At 38.9% G+C, this 14681-nt stretch overlaps 1 protein-coding gene across 4 annotated transcripts in view; it reads right to left on the bottom strand.

The window, feature by feature from the left end:
• Positions 1-14681, bottom strand: part of LGR4 (leucine rich repeat containing G protein-coupled receptor 4) — a 101950-nt gene that overhangs the window by 11254 nt on the left and 76015 nt on the right. For all 4 annotated transcript variants that reach the window (XM_027072961.2, XM_053203359.1, XM_053203361.1 and 1 more), the window contains 7 exons: positions 6845-7060; positions 5487-5558; positions 3681-3749; positions 2621-2692; positions 2363-2434; positions 1674-1742; positions 78-149 (listed from right to left, as the gene is read on the bottom strand). In XM_027072961.2, the coding sequence (XP_026928762.1) occupies positions 78-149; positions 1674-1742; positions 2363-2434; positions 2621-2692; positions 3681-3749; positions 5487-5558; positions 6845-7060 (642 nt within the window). The remainder of the gene's footprint in view (positions 1-77; positions 150-1673; positions 1743-2362; positions 2435-2620; positions 2693-3680; positions 3750-5486; positions 5559-6844; positions 7061-14681) is intronic.

Genomic DNA, 14681 nt, shown 5'->3' with positions numbered 1-14681 from the left:
CGGACCCAAAATAAAACTCAATATACGTGAAGTACATAAAAGAAAAAGTATATGAAGGGAAGAGGGACCCAACTTACAAAGTCCTAAGCATCTTTTGTTCTTGGCACAAATTACTGGATATGCTGCTTATCTTCGTGCCTGTCAAGGTCCTGTGGAAAACATTGTTCATCTAAGAAATGGAATCATTCAAGTTCAGATGGTAAACAAAATGCTATTCTCGCATAGAAAAAGAAACATTTTTTTCACATATTTGCATATGAACTAGAGTCTCTGTATCCCACTGCCTACTTACTCCTTAAAATCAGGCATGTGGGAAGATGGATTAGGCCTCAGATGGATTAAGCCTCTGTTACAGATCTCATTTTCATAGTCAGACAGAAAAGCTTGTGACAGGAGATGTTTATATTGTCCAGACGTCAAGCCTGATGTCTCACGTGGACCAACAGAAAAACACTTATCCATAGTTCCCGCCTGACTACAATCACCTGCAACACCACCTCACCCCCAAAACATGCGAAGCTACCTTGGCATCCTGCCCCCAAACCTGGTTTCTGTGTTTTCAGGCAACCTGACTCACTGTTATGAATGAAATGTTCTCTTCCTCCCTCCCTTCCCATGTTCCCATCTGCAGTCAGTCCCAATTCCTGTGCTTCCTTCCTTTTTCATGTCTCCAGCATCTGACCCTCTCTTCATTTTTATTAGCACTATCGAATCACATGTGAAATGAAGCAGATGGAGGTGGAGGAATCTCAGTCCACATGGAGGAATGCCAGCGGTGTTAAATGCACTCATTTAGCAAGGGGATTATACCCATGGCCTCCTTGTGGTTCTTCCCAATTCTAGTCTCTCTTACCCTCCTCATATCACCTGATACAACATACTCGATATATCCAAACTACCTTAACAAGTCAAGTTTAACCCCGAGCCCGGTGCTTCCCAACCTCTTTTTTCTTTTATTTTGGCACATTGGAAAATCGTAACATTTACGTGAGGCTCCTTGTGGCTGGAGGCCTTTAGCAGCCTCAGGCTCCTCTTCGCTGTCTGGAGAGCTGAGGTCAGAAAGGGCTTAGATGCGTATGTACCCCATTCACAGACCACTTACTGGGAAGCTGTGCCATGACCAAATGTTCAATGTTCAAGGGTTGCCATTTTAAAACTGTGACCCAAACGATTTTCCAAATTTCTCCATATCACACCGCATTCCATTATAGACATGCAATTCTAGCTACATACGCACGTCTGTGACATCATCCCTGAGAAAATTTTCAGTATTCCCCATTTTGCTAAATCCTGCCTTTCTAATTAAAAGACCCAGCTCTGAAAACCTGACAGTATTCGATTTTGAAACTATACCTTCTCCCTAACGCTTTCCCTGATAGTCTACATCAACTGCTCCACTTCTGAATTCCTAAAGCACTGCTTGGAATTTGGCGTTTAGTTACTGCCTCATATTTTCAGTGAGCTTTTTGGATCTAATCTCCATACATGAGGCTCTATTCTACCTGAGGTGACTGAGCCCAAACCCAATATATCCGTATCCATGCATGATATGCCCAAAGAGATACTGCAGGAATCAACACCATCATCATCCCCAACCCCAAAAACCACTGGCACCCTGAGAGCAGGCCAGCATGTCATTTCTACCCTACCCTTCTTCAAACAGCTGCACTTACAGACTTTCCAGGTGGACGGTTCCAGTCAGATTGGGGAACTGCTGTACCATGCTTGCGCCTCGAATGACTCTAGGAAATTGGGAGAGAAAAAGTAATTTAAAATAAGAAATTTTCATACACGATATTTTCATTTTATTTTTTTTGAACAGTTTAAAATTACAGCACTATTGGGGCGCCTGGGTGGCTCAGTCAGTTAAGAGTCAGACTTTGGCTCAGGTCATGATCTCACGGTTTGTGAGTTCAAGCCCCGTGTTGGGCTCTGTGCTGACAGCTCAGAGCCTGGAGCCTGCTTCAGATTCTGTCTCCCTCTGTCTCTGACCCTCTCCTGCTCATGCTTTGTCTCTTTCTCTCTCTCTCTCTCTCTCTCTCTCTCTCTCTCTCTCAATAATAAATAAACGTTAAAATAAATAAATTAATAAAATAAAATAAAATAACAGCACTATTATACCTAAAAATAAAATCAGTTTCAATTCTTGAATGTACCTGAGAGTGTGATAATTTGGCCAAGAGTTCACATAAATAAGAACCATCATCAATTTTCAGAACTGCCCTTTGGACTTTCACCCAAAGGAGTAGGGGGAAGGGGGGGGAGAGTTTTGTCTTCTGGAGCTACAATAATACATTCTAGTTTTCCATTAAAGCAATTGCATAAAGATTCAGGCTTGTTTTAGAATTTGTGTAATACTTACAAGGAATGCAGTTCAGATAAATTGTGAAATGCGGAGTTTCCCACAAAAGACAGAGGATTATCATACAAATGTCTGTAAAAATACCGCAAAAAAGTAAAGTTTTCATATGTTCACAAGCCCTCCAACACTAAACCTATGTTCACAAAGTCCATAGATCTAAAATCCTGAATTTTCACTCATTCTTCATCAAAATGTCTGGCATCATACAGACATGCTTTACATGATTAAATATTAAAAGAAGACTTCAGAACTACTTACATGGTTCTTAAGAGTGGGTTACCATCAAATGCTCCATCAGGGATAACAGAAATAGAATTACTATGAAATAACCTAAAAAGGTAGGAGAAAAATATTTTTGAAATACATGTCCCCTTGTGAAATAAGTTAAAACTCGAGTATCTAGTCCTGTTCAGTGTTATGTGAAACACAGTTGAGAACAACTACATGAAAATTTCAAAAATGTGAGGAAACCGAATTTTTTATTCCATCACATCCTTTCCGGGAACATACCGAATTCTTTTTTTTTTTTTTTTAATTTTTTTTTTTTAACGTTTATTTATTTTTGAGACAGGGAGAGACAGCATGAATGGGGGAGGGTCAGAGAGAGAGGGAGACACAGAATCTGAAGCAGGCTCCAGGCTCCGAGCCGTCAGCCCAGAGCCCAACGCGGGGCTCGAACCCACGGACTGCGAGATCGTAACCCGAGCTGAAATCGGACGCTTAACCGACTGAGCCACCCAGGTGCCCCCCGAATTCTTTTTAAAGCTGCTATCTCTCAGGTCTCTGTGATGCCATGTACACTCCTGTCTCTGCCCTTGACAAATCCAACATCTAAAATGCCCCCTCATCTTTTCATTTATTTTATTATCTCCATCCTTTTAACTCCAGTCAAATTCCTCCTCTTTAGCACTGCCTTTTCTAATGACCCTGATTCTCAATGAGGTCTTTTTCTGGAATGATTTACTTAGCCTCTGCATTTAGCACTTATTTCTACCTGGCAACTGCTATCTGCAAGTCTCACATGGTTAGCTTCCCCAGTGCCATGCAGACTGCAAGCTCTTAACTGGCAGGGACTGTATGTTATGGTTTCTGGAAGACACCTTAGTACAGACAAAACAAGCTCGGTACAGAAATCTAGGCTCCACACTGTCTGCGCTGACACCATCTGGTCTGTATGATCATATATGTGTTTGTGTGTGTCTGGGTATTATGGTATGTGCAGTGGAGCAAAGAGGCTTTAAAATCACACTCTTGGAACACGAAGTGATGAGTTCTAAGGACGCTATGGCACGCATAGAGAGAGCAAAGCAATACTCACAGTTCTTTTAGGCTAGGAAGGGCTTTAACAGCCTGAGGAAATTCCCCCAAGTTATTGTAATTCAAGTCCCTAGAAAAAATGGGGGAAATATATAAGAACACTGAAGAACGGTCACAATTTATAAGGCATTTTGGTACAAATGTATTCTTAACAACAATCACATCCTCTGGATGGTAATCTTTCCCCACTGACCATAGTGCCATTTAAAACTCTGTAGCTCAACTGAATTTATATCCTTTCTTAGAATAGTGAATAGAAAAAAGAATCATAATTCTTCTATGATGGTTTTAAGTTAATTTTAAAAGATCAAGAAATTCTTAATCACCTATTATTGGTGCACTAAATAAACAAATCATTTGAATGGCATTCTTCAGGAAGTTCACCATAAAACAGAATTTATGGAATATCCGTTTATAAATGACAACAACCTGAAAGCACGGTTTCCATTTGGGGTTTAGAGTGGCTTCCTGAAACTCTGGCATGAGGGCAGCTGACCTCGGCCCTACTATCAGGCAGATGACCTGAGATAAGTACGAACAAGGTCGAGCACCAGGATGGGTTCACACCACTAGCACCCTGAAGCAGGTTATAAATTGTTGAAAATGTTACATTAATTAGGAGCAAGAAAAGCCACAGTGGCATGTAAGAAAAAGTCTTAATTTGAGTGTTTAAGTTTTAATTTATTTTATAACCTAAAGAGCATGATGGGATAGGATTAGTATGGTTTAGAATGAGAGTAACACAAAATCAAAAGTCTAGCTCTTTAGGGACCTATTTTGTTTTTTTCTACGCAGAAAGAAAAGTGGCAAGTAAGAATTTAGCTGGGAAGAAGAAGTTTCATTTTAATGTAATTGGAAGAGTATATGTGGTCTAGGATCGGTTCCATCCAGTCCTCTGCTACACTGGTATTTTACATACTTAGTAAAGGAGAACTGAGCTTGGAACTATCTTCTTCAAGAGCTTCCACCTTCCAATGTCCACTGATGTTCACTATCCTTTCATTGTTTAGACAGGAAAGTAGATTCATAAAGAACTAAGAGATTTTAAGTCTTCTAATTAGGCTAACCAGAATATTCAGTTAAACAAAATATCACAAGCCCTGAGCATTCCAATCAAATGTTACTAGCCTAATTGGGACATTGTCTGAATTATTTATTACACCACAATAGCAAATACTATAAATCTTTGAATAAAGACAACTAAAATAAACTAAAACAACAAAAATAAAATCCTATTCTTGATTATGCATAGCTGCACAAGGTCTTTTGCTCAAACAGTGGTGCAATGTACAGTGGAAACATCCAGAATTCCCAAACTTTAACTAGCAGGAACAACAAAAGTATCCTAAGCAAAATGGAAAACTTTATTTCATTTAGCATTTAAGAAAGCAGAGATAATACTCAAACCCAGTGTTAATAATTAGTAAGTCAGCTGAGATCATGGAAAAAACAAACAAAAAAAGCTGATTTTTCAGAATTAATTTTATAAGGCTCGGTATTCCAAAACTGTCGCACATTTTAACAGACCCAAAATTTTTGAGAAAGTAGACAGTCTGACAGATTGAGCCGCTTTTTTATGTGTACTTTTGAAAGAAATATCAAATTCAAACTTATGTGCCATCTTTAACCATAAACTGAGATTAGTATTCCTAACTATGTTATTTGGTGGCAAAAATTTAGTCATGTATTAAAGTCAGTTAATAGTGAGCTGAACTCAAGACCATTATTTTTTCCTTCTCCTGCAATGAAATACAAAATTGCATCACCAATATCACAGTATAACCATCCGAAATCTGAATCAACTTACAAGGTCTCCAGGTTATCTAGTCCATCGAAACAGTGTTGACCCAGGTTTTTAATTTTATTGTTATGAAGATGTCTACGGAAAAAAGCATCACAATGACTTTCAAATCACCCAGTAGCAACTATTATAATGTTTCATATGCCTAAATTGGCTTAAAGGAGGAGTGTGGCTAAACATTGCAACCCTTGACTAATGGAAAACAAATAGTGTATTTCTTGATATACGCTGCACAGACTTGGATTCACTGAACATGGAAAAACAAAGTATCTCTAGTGGGAAAATGGTACACACATTGAAGATTCTTTAATATTTAGCCATATCAGAACAAAAGCTCTGATGAGCTTTTAATTATATGAAGTAAAATTGTGGTGAGCTCCCCTTGGCAAGGAGGTGGGGGAAAACATCATGGAGGGAAGAGTCTCACCTTACACCAGTGAGAATGAGTAACAGATTTAATTTTATTATTATTTAAAAAAAAATTTATTTAAATGTTTATTTACTTTTGAGAGAGAGAGCACAAGCAGGGGGACAGAGAGAGACAGGCAGACACAGAAACCGAAGCAAGCTCCAGTCTCTGTGCTGAGATGGGCTTGAACAAACAACCCGTAAGATTGTGACCTGAACCAAAGTTGGAACTTAACTGACTGAATCACCCAGACGGCCCTATTTTTTTTTTTTTTTTTTTCAGAGAGAGAGAGTGAGTGGGGGAGGGGCGGGGAGGGAGAGAGAGAGAGAGAGAGAGAGAGAGAGAGAGAGAGGATCCAAAGTGGACTCTGAGCTGACAGCAGTGAGCCCAATGCGGGGCTTGAACTCACAAACTGTGAGATCATGACCTGAGCTGAAGTCAGAGCTTAACCAACTGAGCCAGCCAGGTGCGCCCGAGTAACAGCTTTTAAAAGAAATGCCATTTTATTATGTCCAAGTTTGTAAAGATTAAAAACACAGAGAATGATACATTCTTTGAAAAGACAAGATGTTCAAAACATGAAATATCACTCAAACTTATTTTCTGTGATCATCTCAAAACAACTCTACTTCTTTTAACACTCGATACATTGCTGGTACACAAGTAAAAGCTGTCCAAGTATTTGCTGAATGTCCCAATTTCTTGTTATGATTACAAAAGGCCACACATTTTAGAGAGGTTCAACAGTTATCAGATGTTAATTTTGTAATTATCCTAGCTTGTGTTTTTAAAAGTCAGCACATTTAATTTTGCAAAAAGAGGCAGTTCCCCCAAATGCTCTCTCTTCAGAAGCGTAACAAAAAATGAGGTACTTTCCTAATAATCTGTCACGAGAAATCTGCTTTTGCTCCCAGATTCACACAGACATAAGGTATTAAAAGGGATGGATACTTACAGAACTACCAGGCTTGAAAGGTTGGTAAATGCAAAGTCAGGGATGCTTGAGATTTTGTTGAGGGCCAAGGTCAGTGCCTGCAGGGTTGGCAGGTTGCTGAGAGGATGCACGGGCACCTCGGTCAAGCTGTTGTCATCCAGCCACAGATGTCGTAACTGAGCAAGCCCCTCGAAACTGTCCTCGGGGACTGAGGTAATATGGTTGGCATCTAAACGCCTGACAGAAACAGAAACCACCACGTTCAAGAACGAATTCTAGCAGAAGGAGCCAAGTCACACAGCTCTCCGTTTTCAAAACGGAAAAGAGTTACAAAAACGGCCGGAGCCATGGCATTCCTTATTTCTTCAATTTCTCTAGAAAGTCTCATAAAATCCACCAATTTTCCAAGACTATACGGTGGAAGTCTGTTCTTTCCCTTCCTACAGAACAATCTTTCAAGAATCTTTGGCTAAGAGTGACTTTATAGCAAAACAATGTTGGAAAAAAAGAAAGAACCCCCCCCCCCCCCACCAAAGGCCAAAGCTAGATCGAAGTTTATGTTTCAGAATCTATATAAATCAAAACTAGAAAGAAAAAAAAAAAGAAGAAGAAACTAAGCTGAGTAAATAAGCTACTGTACTTAAAATTTTACATTACAACTAAAATCTGATATTAAATTTGCTATTTTAACTTTATGCCAAAGGAGAAAACCTAAGGAAATATTTACAAAAAAAGAAAAGTGTTTACAGCAACAAATCATTTCAAGGGATTCTTCTAACAATCCTTCTTACCAGCAGGCAAGTTAAAACTATAGGTATCATGTACTAGTCAAATAACCGCCTCTTCTCTTGGCACTGAAATCAAGAGTCAGACGCTTAACTAACTGAGCAACCCAGGCGCCCCTGATGGGGACTCGATTTTGAGTATGAGGCATCTTATTAGCAAGGTGTCTTTAATTCCAGAATTTGGGGAAAATTTAAAAGAAGGCTTAAGGTTACAATAACACTGATCAGAGTAGCTATTTAATGTTTCCTGTGAACACTGTGCTCTTTTCTTAATAACTGTTAATTCTGGACTTAGCTCACGTCATGATCTTGCAGTTTGTGAGATCAAGACCTGCCTCAGGCTCTGTGCTGACAGCAGGGAGCCTGTTTGGGATTCTCGCTCTCCCTCTCTCTTTCAAAATAAATAAATAAACATTTAAGAAAAAAATTAAGTCCCCATCTAAAAATCTGGAAAATGATGTCCTAACGTTACTGTTGGCACAATCAGGCCTAATTATTGCAATAAGCACGTTCCAACCCAAAGACACCCTGATGTTAATATGACAAAGGACAGTTATGTGCCAAATGACAACCCTCTTCACAATTCCCATGTTGATGCAACCTCACTACTGAAATTCATACCTCCCAGGCATGGACCTCCTGGTGAAAATTAGAGAACACAAAAAACGTGAAAAGTCAAAATGACGGCATATTTTTAAAGCCCTGGAGTTTGGCAGTCGGCGAGGTCAGGAATTTCTGAGTTTTGGAGCAGTGCTTGCATCTGTCTCTTTCCTTCTGCTGCTCCAGCTTTGGGCCTGCCCTAGTGGCCCCTTTCCCCTCCCGGCAAATGCTGAGCCCTGCTCTGAAACACCGGCCCCAGTCCGAGTCTCAGGGGTTAAAGACCCTTGATCCTGGTAAGGATCTGATGGTAGCTTCTTTTTGATAAAGTCGAGATAAGCACTAAAAAAGGGGACAACACAGGGAACCGGGCAGCTGCCTTAAGAAACAAACATTTTGGCCCCTGGGTGGTTCAGTTGGTTAAGCGTCTGACTTCGGCTCAGGTCATGATCTCATGGCTCATGGATTTGAGCCACGCGTCAGGCTCTGTGCTGACAGCTCAGAGCCTGGAGCCTGCTTCGGATTCTGTGTCTCCCTCTCTCTCTGCCCCTCCCCCACTCATGCTCTGTCTCTCTCAAAAATAAACATTAAAAAAAATTTAAAAACAAACAAACATTTTTAGGCTTGTTTAGTTTCTAGCACCTACCTCTGAGAAGAAACAGGTACCCTTTAAATACAGACTGCCAAAGTCCTGGCCATGGAGCTGCTTAAGAGATTTGCTTTAATGTGTGGATAGTATTCTCTCTCTCTCTCTCTCTCTTTCACACACACACACACACACACACACACACACTTCACAACCTTGCACAACTTCCACTTAGAGAAAGAGACACTGAACATATAAACATATAATCAACCATATAACGTAACTAACTATAAGTAGAATTTAATTGCATTAACCATTTAATTATAGCTATTCATTTAACACCTGAGCATATTGTTAGGCACAAAAGAGATAAAAATGGTGAACACAGACATGAGACCTGTCCTCATGAGACTGACATTCTAATGAAGAGTGACCCACAATATAATACATTTTAAAAGTGTTTATAGGGTCGCCTGGGTGGCTCAGACGGTTAAGCGTCCAACTTTGGCCCAGGTCATGGTCTCACCCCTTCTGAGTTCGAGCCCCAGGTTGGTCAGGCTCTGTGCTGACAGCTCAGAGCCTGGAGCCTGCTTGAGATTCTGTGTGTCCCTCTCTCTTTGCCCCTCCCCTGTTCACACTCTGCCTCTCTCAAAAACAAGTAAATATTTTTTAAAAAGTGATTATAGAGTGCTTAAGAATGCTATGAAGCAACTAAACAGGGTCCCAAGATAAAGACTAACAATAGAGACTAAGGGGGAGGGAAGTTAGTTAAAATGTATGGGTTAGGAAAAGCATCTCTAAGAAGGTGTTTTTTTTTTCTTTCTTTTTCTTCTTTATTATTTTTTTTAAATCCAAGTTAGTTAACATAGAGTGTAATAATGATTTCAGGAGTAGAATTTAGTGATCCATCACTTACACATAAACACCCAGTGCTCATCCCAACAAGTGCCTTCTTAATGCCCACCACCCATTTAGCCCATCCCCCATCCACCTCCCCTCCCCTCCCCTCCAGCAACCCTCAGTTTGTTCTCGGTATTTAAGAGTCTCTCATGGTTTGTCTCCCTGTCTGTTTTTACCTTATTTTTGCTTCCCTAACAAGGTGCTATATAAACTGAGATCCAGAGGGCAAAGACTCAGCAGAAACCAGCAGGATGTGGTCCCAGCAACTCCCAGAAGGTCAGGAGTGATTAGAACACAGGAAGAAGGTGGAGAGTCCTGGGAGACATAGCTGGGGATGCAAATGGGGACCAGATTATGTAGACCTTGTAAACTAGGTAAGGGGTTTGGAATGTATTTTAAGTACAAATTGAAGTCCCTTCCCAGTTTCTCAGCATTAGCGCAGTTTAAAAGTTTAAATTGCTTATGTTATCATATTGATGATAATGTGCATTCATAGTCAATAAAATAATGAGAAAGGCTCCCCTATATACACACACAACACTGCACTGAAATTAAGCCTTCTCTATAAAAGGTTTCATTAAGATGTGGCAAAATACTATAGAGAAAGCTATCTGTACCTTTTTAACATTATTTCAGTGTTATATACACCATTTATGCTCCTGCAGAATTCTGTACTATGTACCATCAAAGAAAAGAGATGGCCTTAACTTAGGGTGTGAGATTGAACCCCACAATGTGCTCCACGTTGGGCATGGAGCCTGGTTAAGATATTCTCTCTCTCTGTCCCTCCCCTGCTCACAGGTACTGGAGTGCTTGCTCTCTTTCTCTCTCTAAAAAAAAAAAAACAAAAAAAGAGGTCAAAAGGAAGAAGAACTCTGGAAAAATGGGACACTTAAATAAAGCTAAATGAGGCAAAGGATTTGTGATGACTCAGTAATTAATCCTTACACCTCAATTCACATGCGGATGTTGGGAGCACACTCACAAATGTAAAGAGTTTGCCCCTATAACAAGATCAGTGTTTCACAGAGAAACTTAGAATCACGGCTTTGTACCAAGGACTTACACATTTAATATTAATTCTAACTAAGAGACCAAGAAAATACTATAACTGAATCAGTAGATGCATAAATAGCATCAGATATCTCCTAGGTGGGGAGATAAGTGTGGGTTTGTTTAAGGTATTTCACCATTTAAACTCAATCCATCAAGAGAGAACTATTACTTTAAGTGTACTTTAGTTGTTAAAGGGTTAACACTCTATTAACTGAATTCCCTTACTATTTTTGTCTTTAAAATGTGTGTCTATTCCCTATTCTCAAAAGCCTGTTTTATATCTTACTGAGTACTCACATACTTTTTTGTCTTAAATGAAATTACAATAATTCCATATGCACATTTTACTGATGAATGTCTGTTATCAACATCTATTCTATAATCAAAAGCTTTCCCTTTTTCTCTCTACTTCTAACTTACCAGTAACATATATATTATAGTGTTATATTTTATTGCCAGTTTCAAGTATAAATTGTTAAGATGATGCAATTACTGTGGAAAACCTAGGAAATTCAGTCAGTCTTTGAAATCCTCCTTTACCATTCAAGTGTGATATAATTTATTTTTTATTTTTTTTAATGTTTATTTATTTTTGAGAGACAGCGAGAGAGAGCGAGTGTTTGCAAGGAGGCGGGGGGGGGGGGGGGCAAGGGGCAGAGAGAGAGAGACAGACAGACAGACAGACAGAATCTGAAGCAGGCTCCAGGCTCTGAACTGTCAGTGCAGAGCCTGATGTGGGGCTCAAACTCACAAACCATGAGATCATGACCTGAGCTGAAGTTGGACGCTCAACCAACTAAGCCAGCCAGGTGCTCCCAAGTGTGATATAATTTAAAGACAAAAAAATCTGGTGGTGCAAATTCTGACATGTCATTTAATAGCTTGCTAGGACAACGCTTTAGCCACTTCCATGGGTTTGTGGAAAACTGTTATGCTACGTTTATATTAACATTGACAATTCACTTTCAGATTTTATAGTCATCCTCACACACTTGTATCAAACCACTTCTGGTCAATTTCAACCCCTAACGAACTTTGCTCCTTTCTAAGCACTATTTCAAAACCACAAGGAAACCTTTCATGTAATTCAGGTCTGAAGATCAGATTTGCAAACTGAACTCAAGCACTGATAAGACTGTTTTACACCGTGACAGAATTTCAATAGTATCTACCTTGAATGCTACACCCACTATGCTAACAAACCCATGTACATTTCCTTCTTAAGTAAAACAGGCTTATCTCCTTGTGTTTCTGATGCATATAAAAACATCCCAATGCCTTTCTTAAGAAAATAGTTTGCTTTGACTCCTCTCCACTCCCCACCCCCATCCCAATTATGGAGATAATTTAAACTATGCAATTACTCAATGACTGATGAGCACAACATGCTTTCTTTAAAATACTATTTTAGAGGGAGAAACCTACTGTGAAAAACACTTTAAATCATCTAAATTATCAATAAATGTCATGTGGACTTTACTGCGCTTATGGACCACAATCTATCTGCATGTTTTCTTCGTAGTTTTTCTGTTCCTTGTCTTTTTCAGCCTTCCAACTAGACAAAATGATGGAATATTTTGATCATTTAGTCTTGGGAAATAAGAACAACGCTGTATGCAGTTCTTAAAAAAAAATGAATTCTGAAGAAGTAAAAGAAAACAACTATTTAAAATGTCTACTGGGGGCGCCTGTGTGGCTCAGTTGGTTAGGCGTCTGACTTCAGCTCAGGTCATGATCTCACAGTTCGTAGTTCGAGCCCCATGTCAGGGTCTGTGCTGCCAGCTCAGAGCCTGGAGCCTGCTTCGAATTCTGTGTCTCCCTCTCTCTCTCTGCCCCTCCCCAACTAATGCTCTGTTTCTCCCTTTCTCAAAAATGAATAAAAAAAATTTTTTTTTAATAAAAATAAAAATAAATAAAATGTCTGAGGGAGATAAGATGGCTCCCTCCATGCACATCTGTCCAAGGTCAGAAGGTCTGTAGAGGTGAGTCACATATCTGTGAAGGGACTCATTCCAATCTGTTCACTGATAGAGTCTAGTCAGAGTCTACTCAATTACTTATGGCAAATAACAAATCCTATATTCCATAAACTTGGCATTGTGGCAAAATTAGCTATTTAATATATTTCTACCTTCAACTTCTATTGAAACTAGAAATGGAATGATGAATACCTCAGATACTCCTTTTTTATGACATTAGATACATTTTAAAGTTTAACTTTTATAGAGTATGATATGCTTTATTAGTACATTTTTTAAATTTTCACATTCATTTCTCATAACTACTAGAATGTCTAATCCCCATCAAAAGGTAATCTGCAATTTCCAATTTCCAGTGATGTGTCTGGGTGTAGTTAAAAATGGTTTTATATCAGCAAACAGATGAGACAAGCAGTTCAATTATTTTCAATCAAGTCTACTATACGCATATGCTACAAAAGTGTACATTGGAAGTTATTTCAAAGGGCAATAAAAAGAAAATGTATGGGACAGATTTGTAGATTACACAACTACATGATATGGTTAAAACCTAATTTTGTGACCCAGAACATAGCGAAGTGTGATAACTATTATGAGTTTTTATTCAGAGTGATTCTCAGAACTTCCATGTACATGAGCATTACCTGGGGAACTTTTTAAAAAAAATATAGCTTCCTAGATCCTACCTTTAAAGAGAAAAAACCATTACTTCCAGGATACGGCCTAGGGGTCTACATTTTCGTGATCTCCCCACTTGTGCTTCTGGTCCAAGAGGACAAAGTACCACACTCTGATAAACTACGCCTTCTCCCCGCTGTCTTTGGGGTTACGACGTGAGCAAAACAATGTACATTGGTATTCACCACTCTAGTAGAACAGCAAATTAAGTTCCCTGTTTTGAAGAATACTTTCTCATTACTTTCAGACATCTCCATCACCTGGTTATGTAAATTGGGTAAACTAGTAATGAAAAAAGTACTGATAAAAATATACCATTATTACTGTTAATAGATTCCACAAATGTTTATTGAACACTTACCACATGTCAGATATTGTTATAAGTGCTTTTCATGCATTAAAATACATGGCGAGTAATGAGCACATTACTCTATGGAGAATTTTAAATAATTTGCACAACGTTATACAGCTAGCAAGTGACAAAGTGGGGATCCCAAACCAGACAAGCCTGTTTCAGAATTCTAATTAATCTGAATTTCTTTTGAGAGCATTGCAAACATTCAGACAGATAAATATGCAAAGGGATTTTCTTAATCTTGACAAAAAGCGAATTGCAATAACCACACACATCAGCTCAGTGCTTCTCACTTTTTTCCTTTAAGGTACCCCTAGAGACAGAGGAACTTGATCTTCTGATCCCAAAGATGAAAAGGACGAAAAGTTGTAGTCCCAACAATACTAGTTTATAACATTCATTGTAGTCATTAACAAATATGTGTATTTAATATAAAAATGGTTGTTTCTTCAAAATCTTCTGTGGATTTTGCATGGTCCCTGTGATACCACTGCTGCTTACCTGATCCACCCACTACAGGAGGAAGGGATGTATGGGGTATGTGTATCAAAACAATGGAAGGAGTGATTACCTTTCTCCAGGTTCATATATATACACACACATACATACGGGAAAGAATGCAAAGAAGAACAAAGTGAAGTGCTATTTGAGAAAGCCTTTGAAATTCATAAAAACCAAGCTTTTGAACATGGTAAAAACCAAGAGTTGAAATCTTGAACACTCCACATAAAACCAAACTTTCCTCAAAAAACAACAATAACAACAACAACAAAAACAAACCTTGGGAAGAAGGCAGTACAAGAGACTAAGAAGTTACACCCCCAGTGTAAGTTCAAGGTGTGAGTTCAAGGTCCACAGATGAGGAATTATAATCAGTTTGTTCTGATTATCCTTACTACCTAAAACAGGAACTTCTTTGTGA

The sequence above is a fragment of the Acinonyx jubatus genome, chromosome D1 (genome assembly GCF_027475565.1).
Source record: "Acinonyx jubatus isolate Ajub_Pintada_27869175 chromosome D1, VMU_Ajub_asm_v1.0, whole genome shotgun sequence".
Lineage (NCBI taxonomy): Eukaryota > Metazoa > Chordata > Mammalia > Carnivora > Felidae > Acinonyx > Acinonyx jubatus.
The sequence above is the reverse complement of the archived record's forward strand: the minus strand, read 5'-3'. Positions and strand labels throughout refer to the sequence as shown.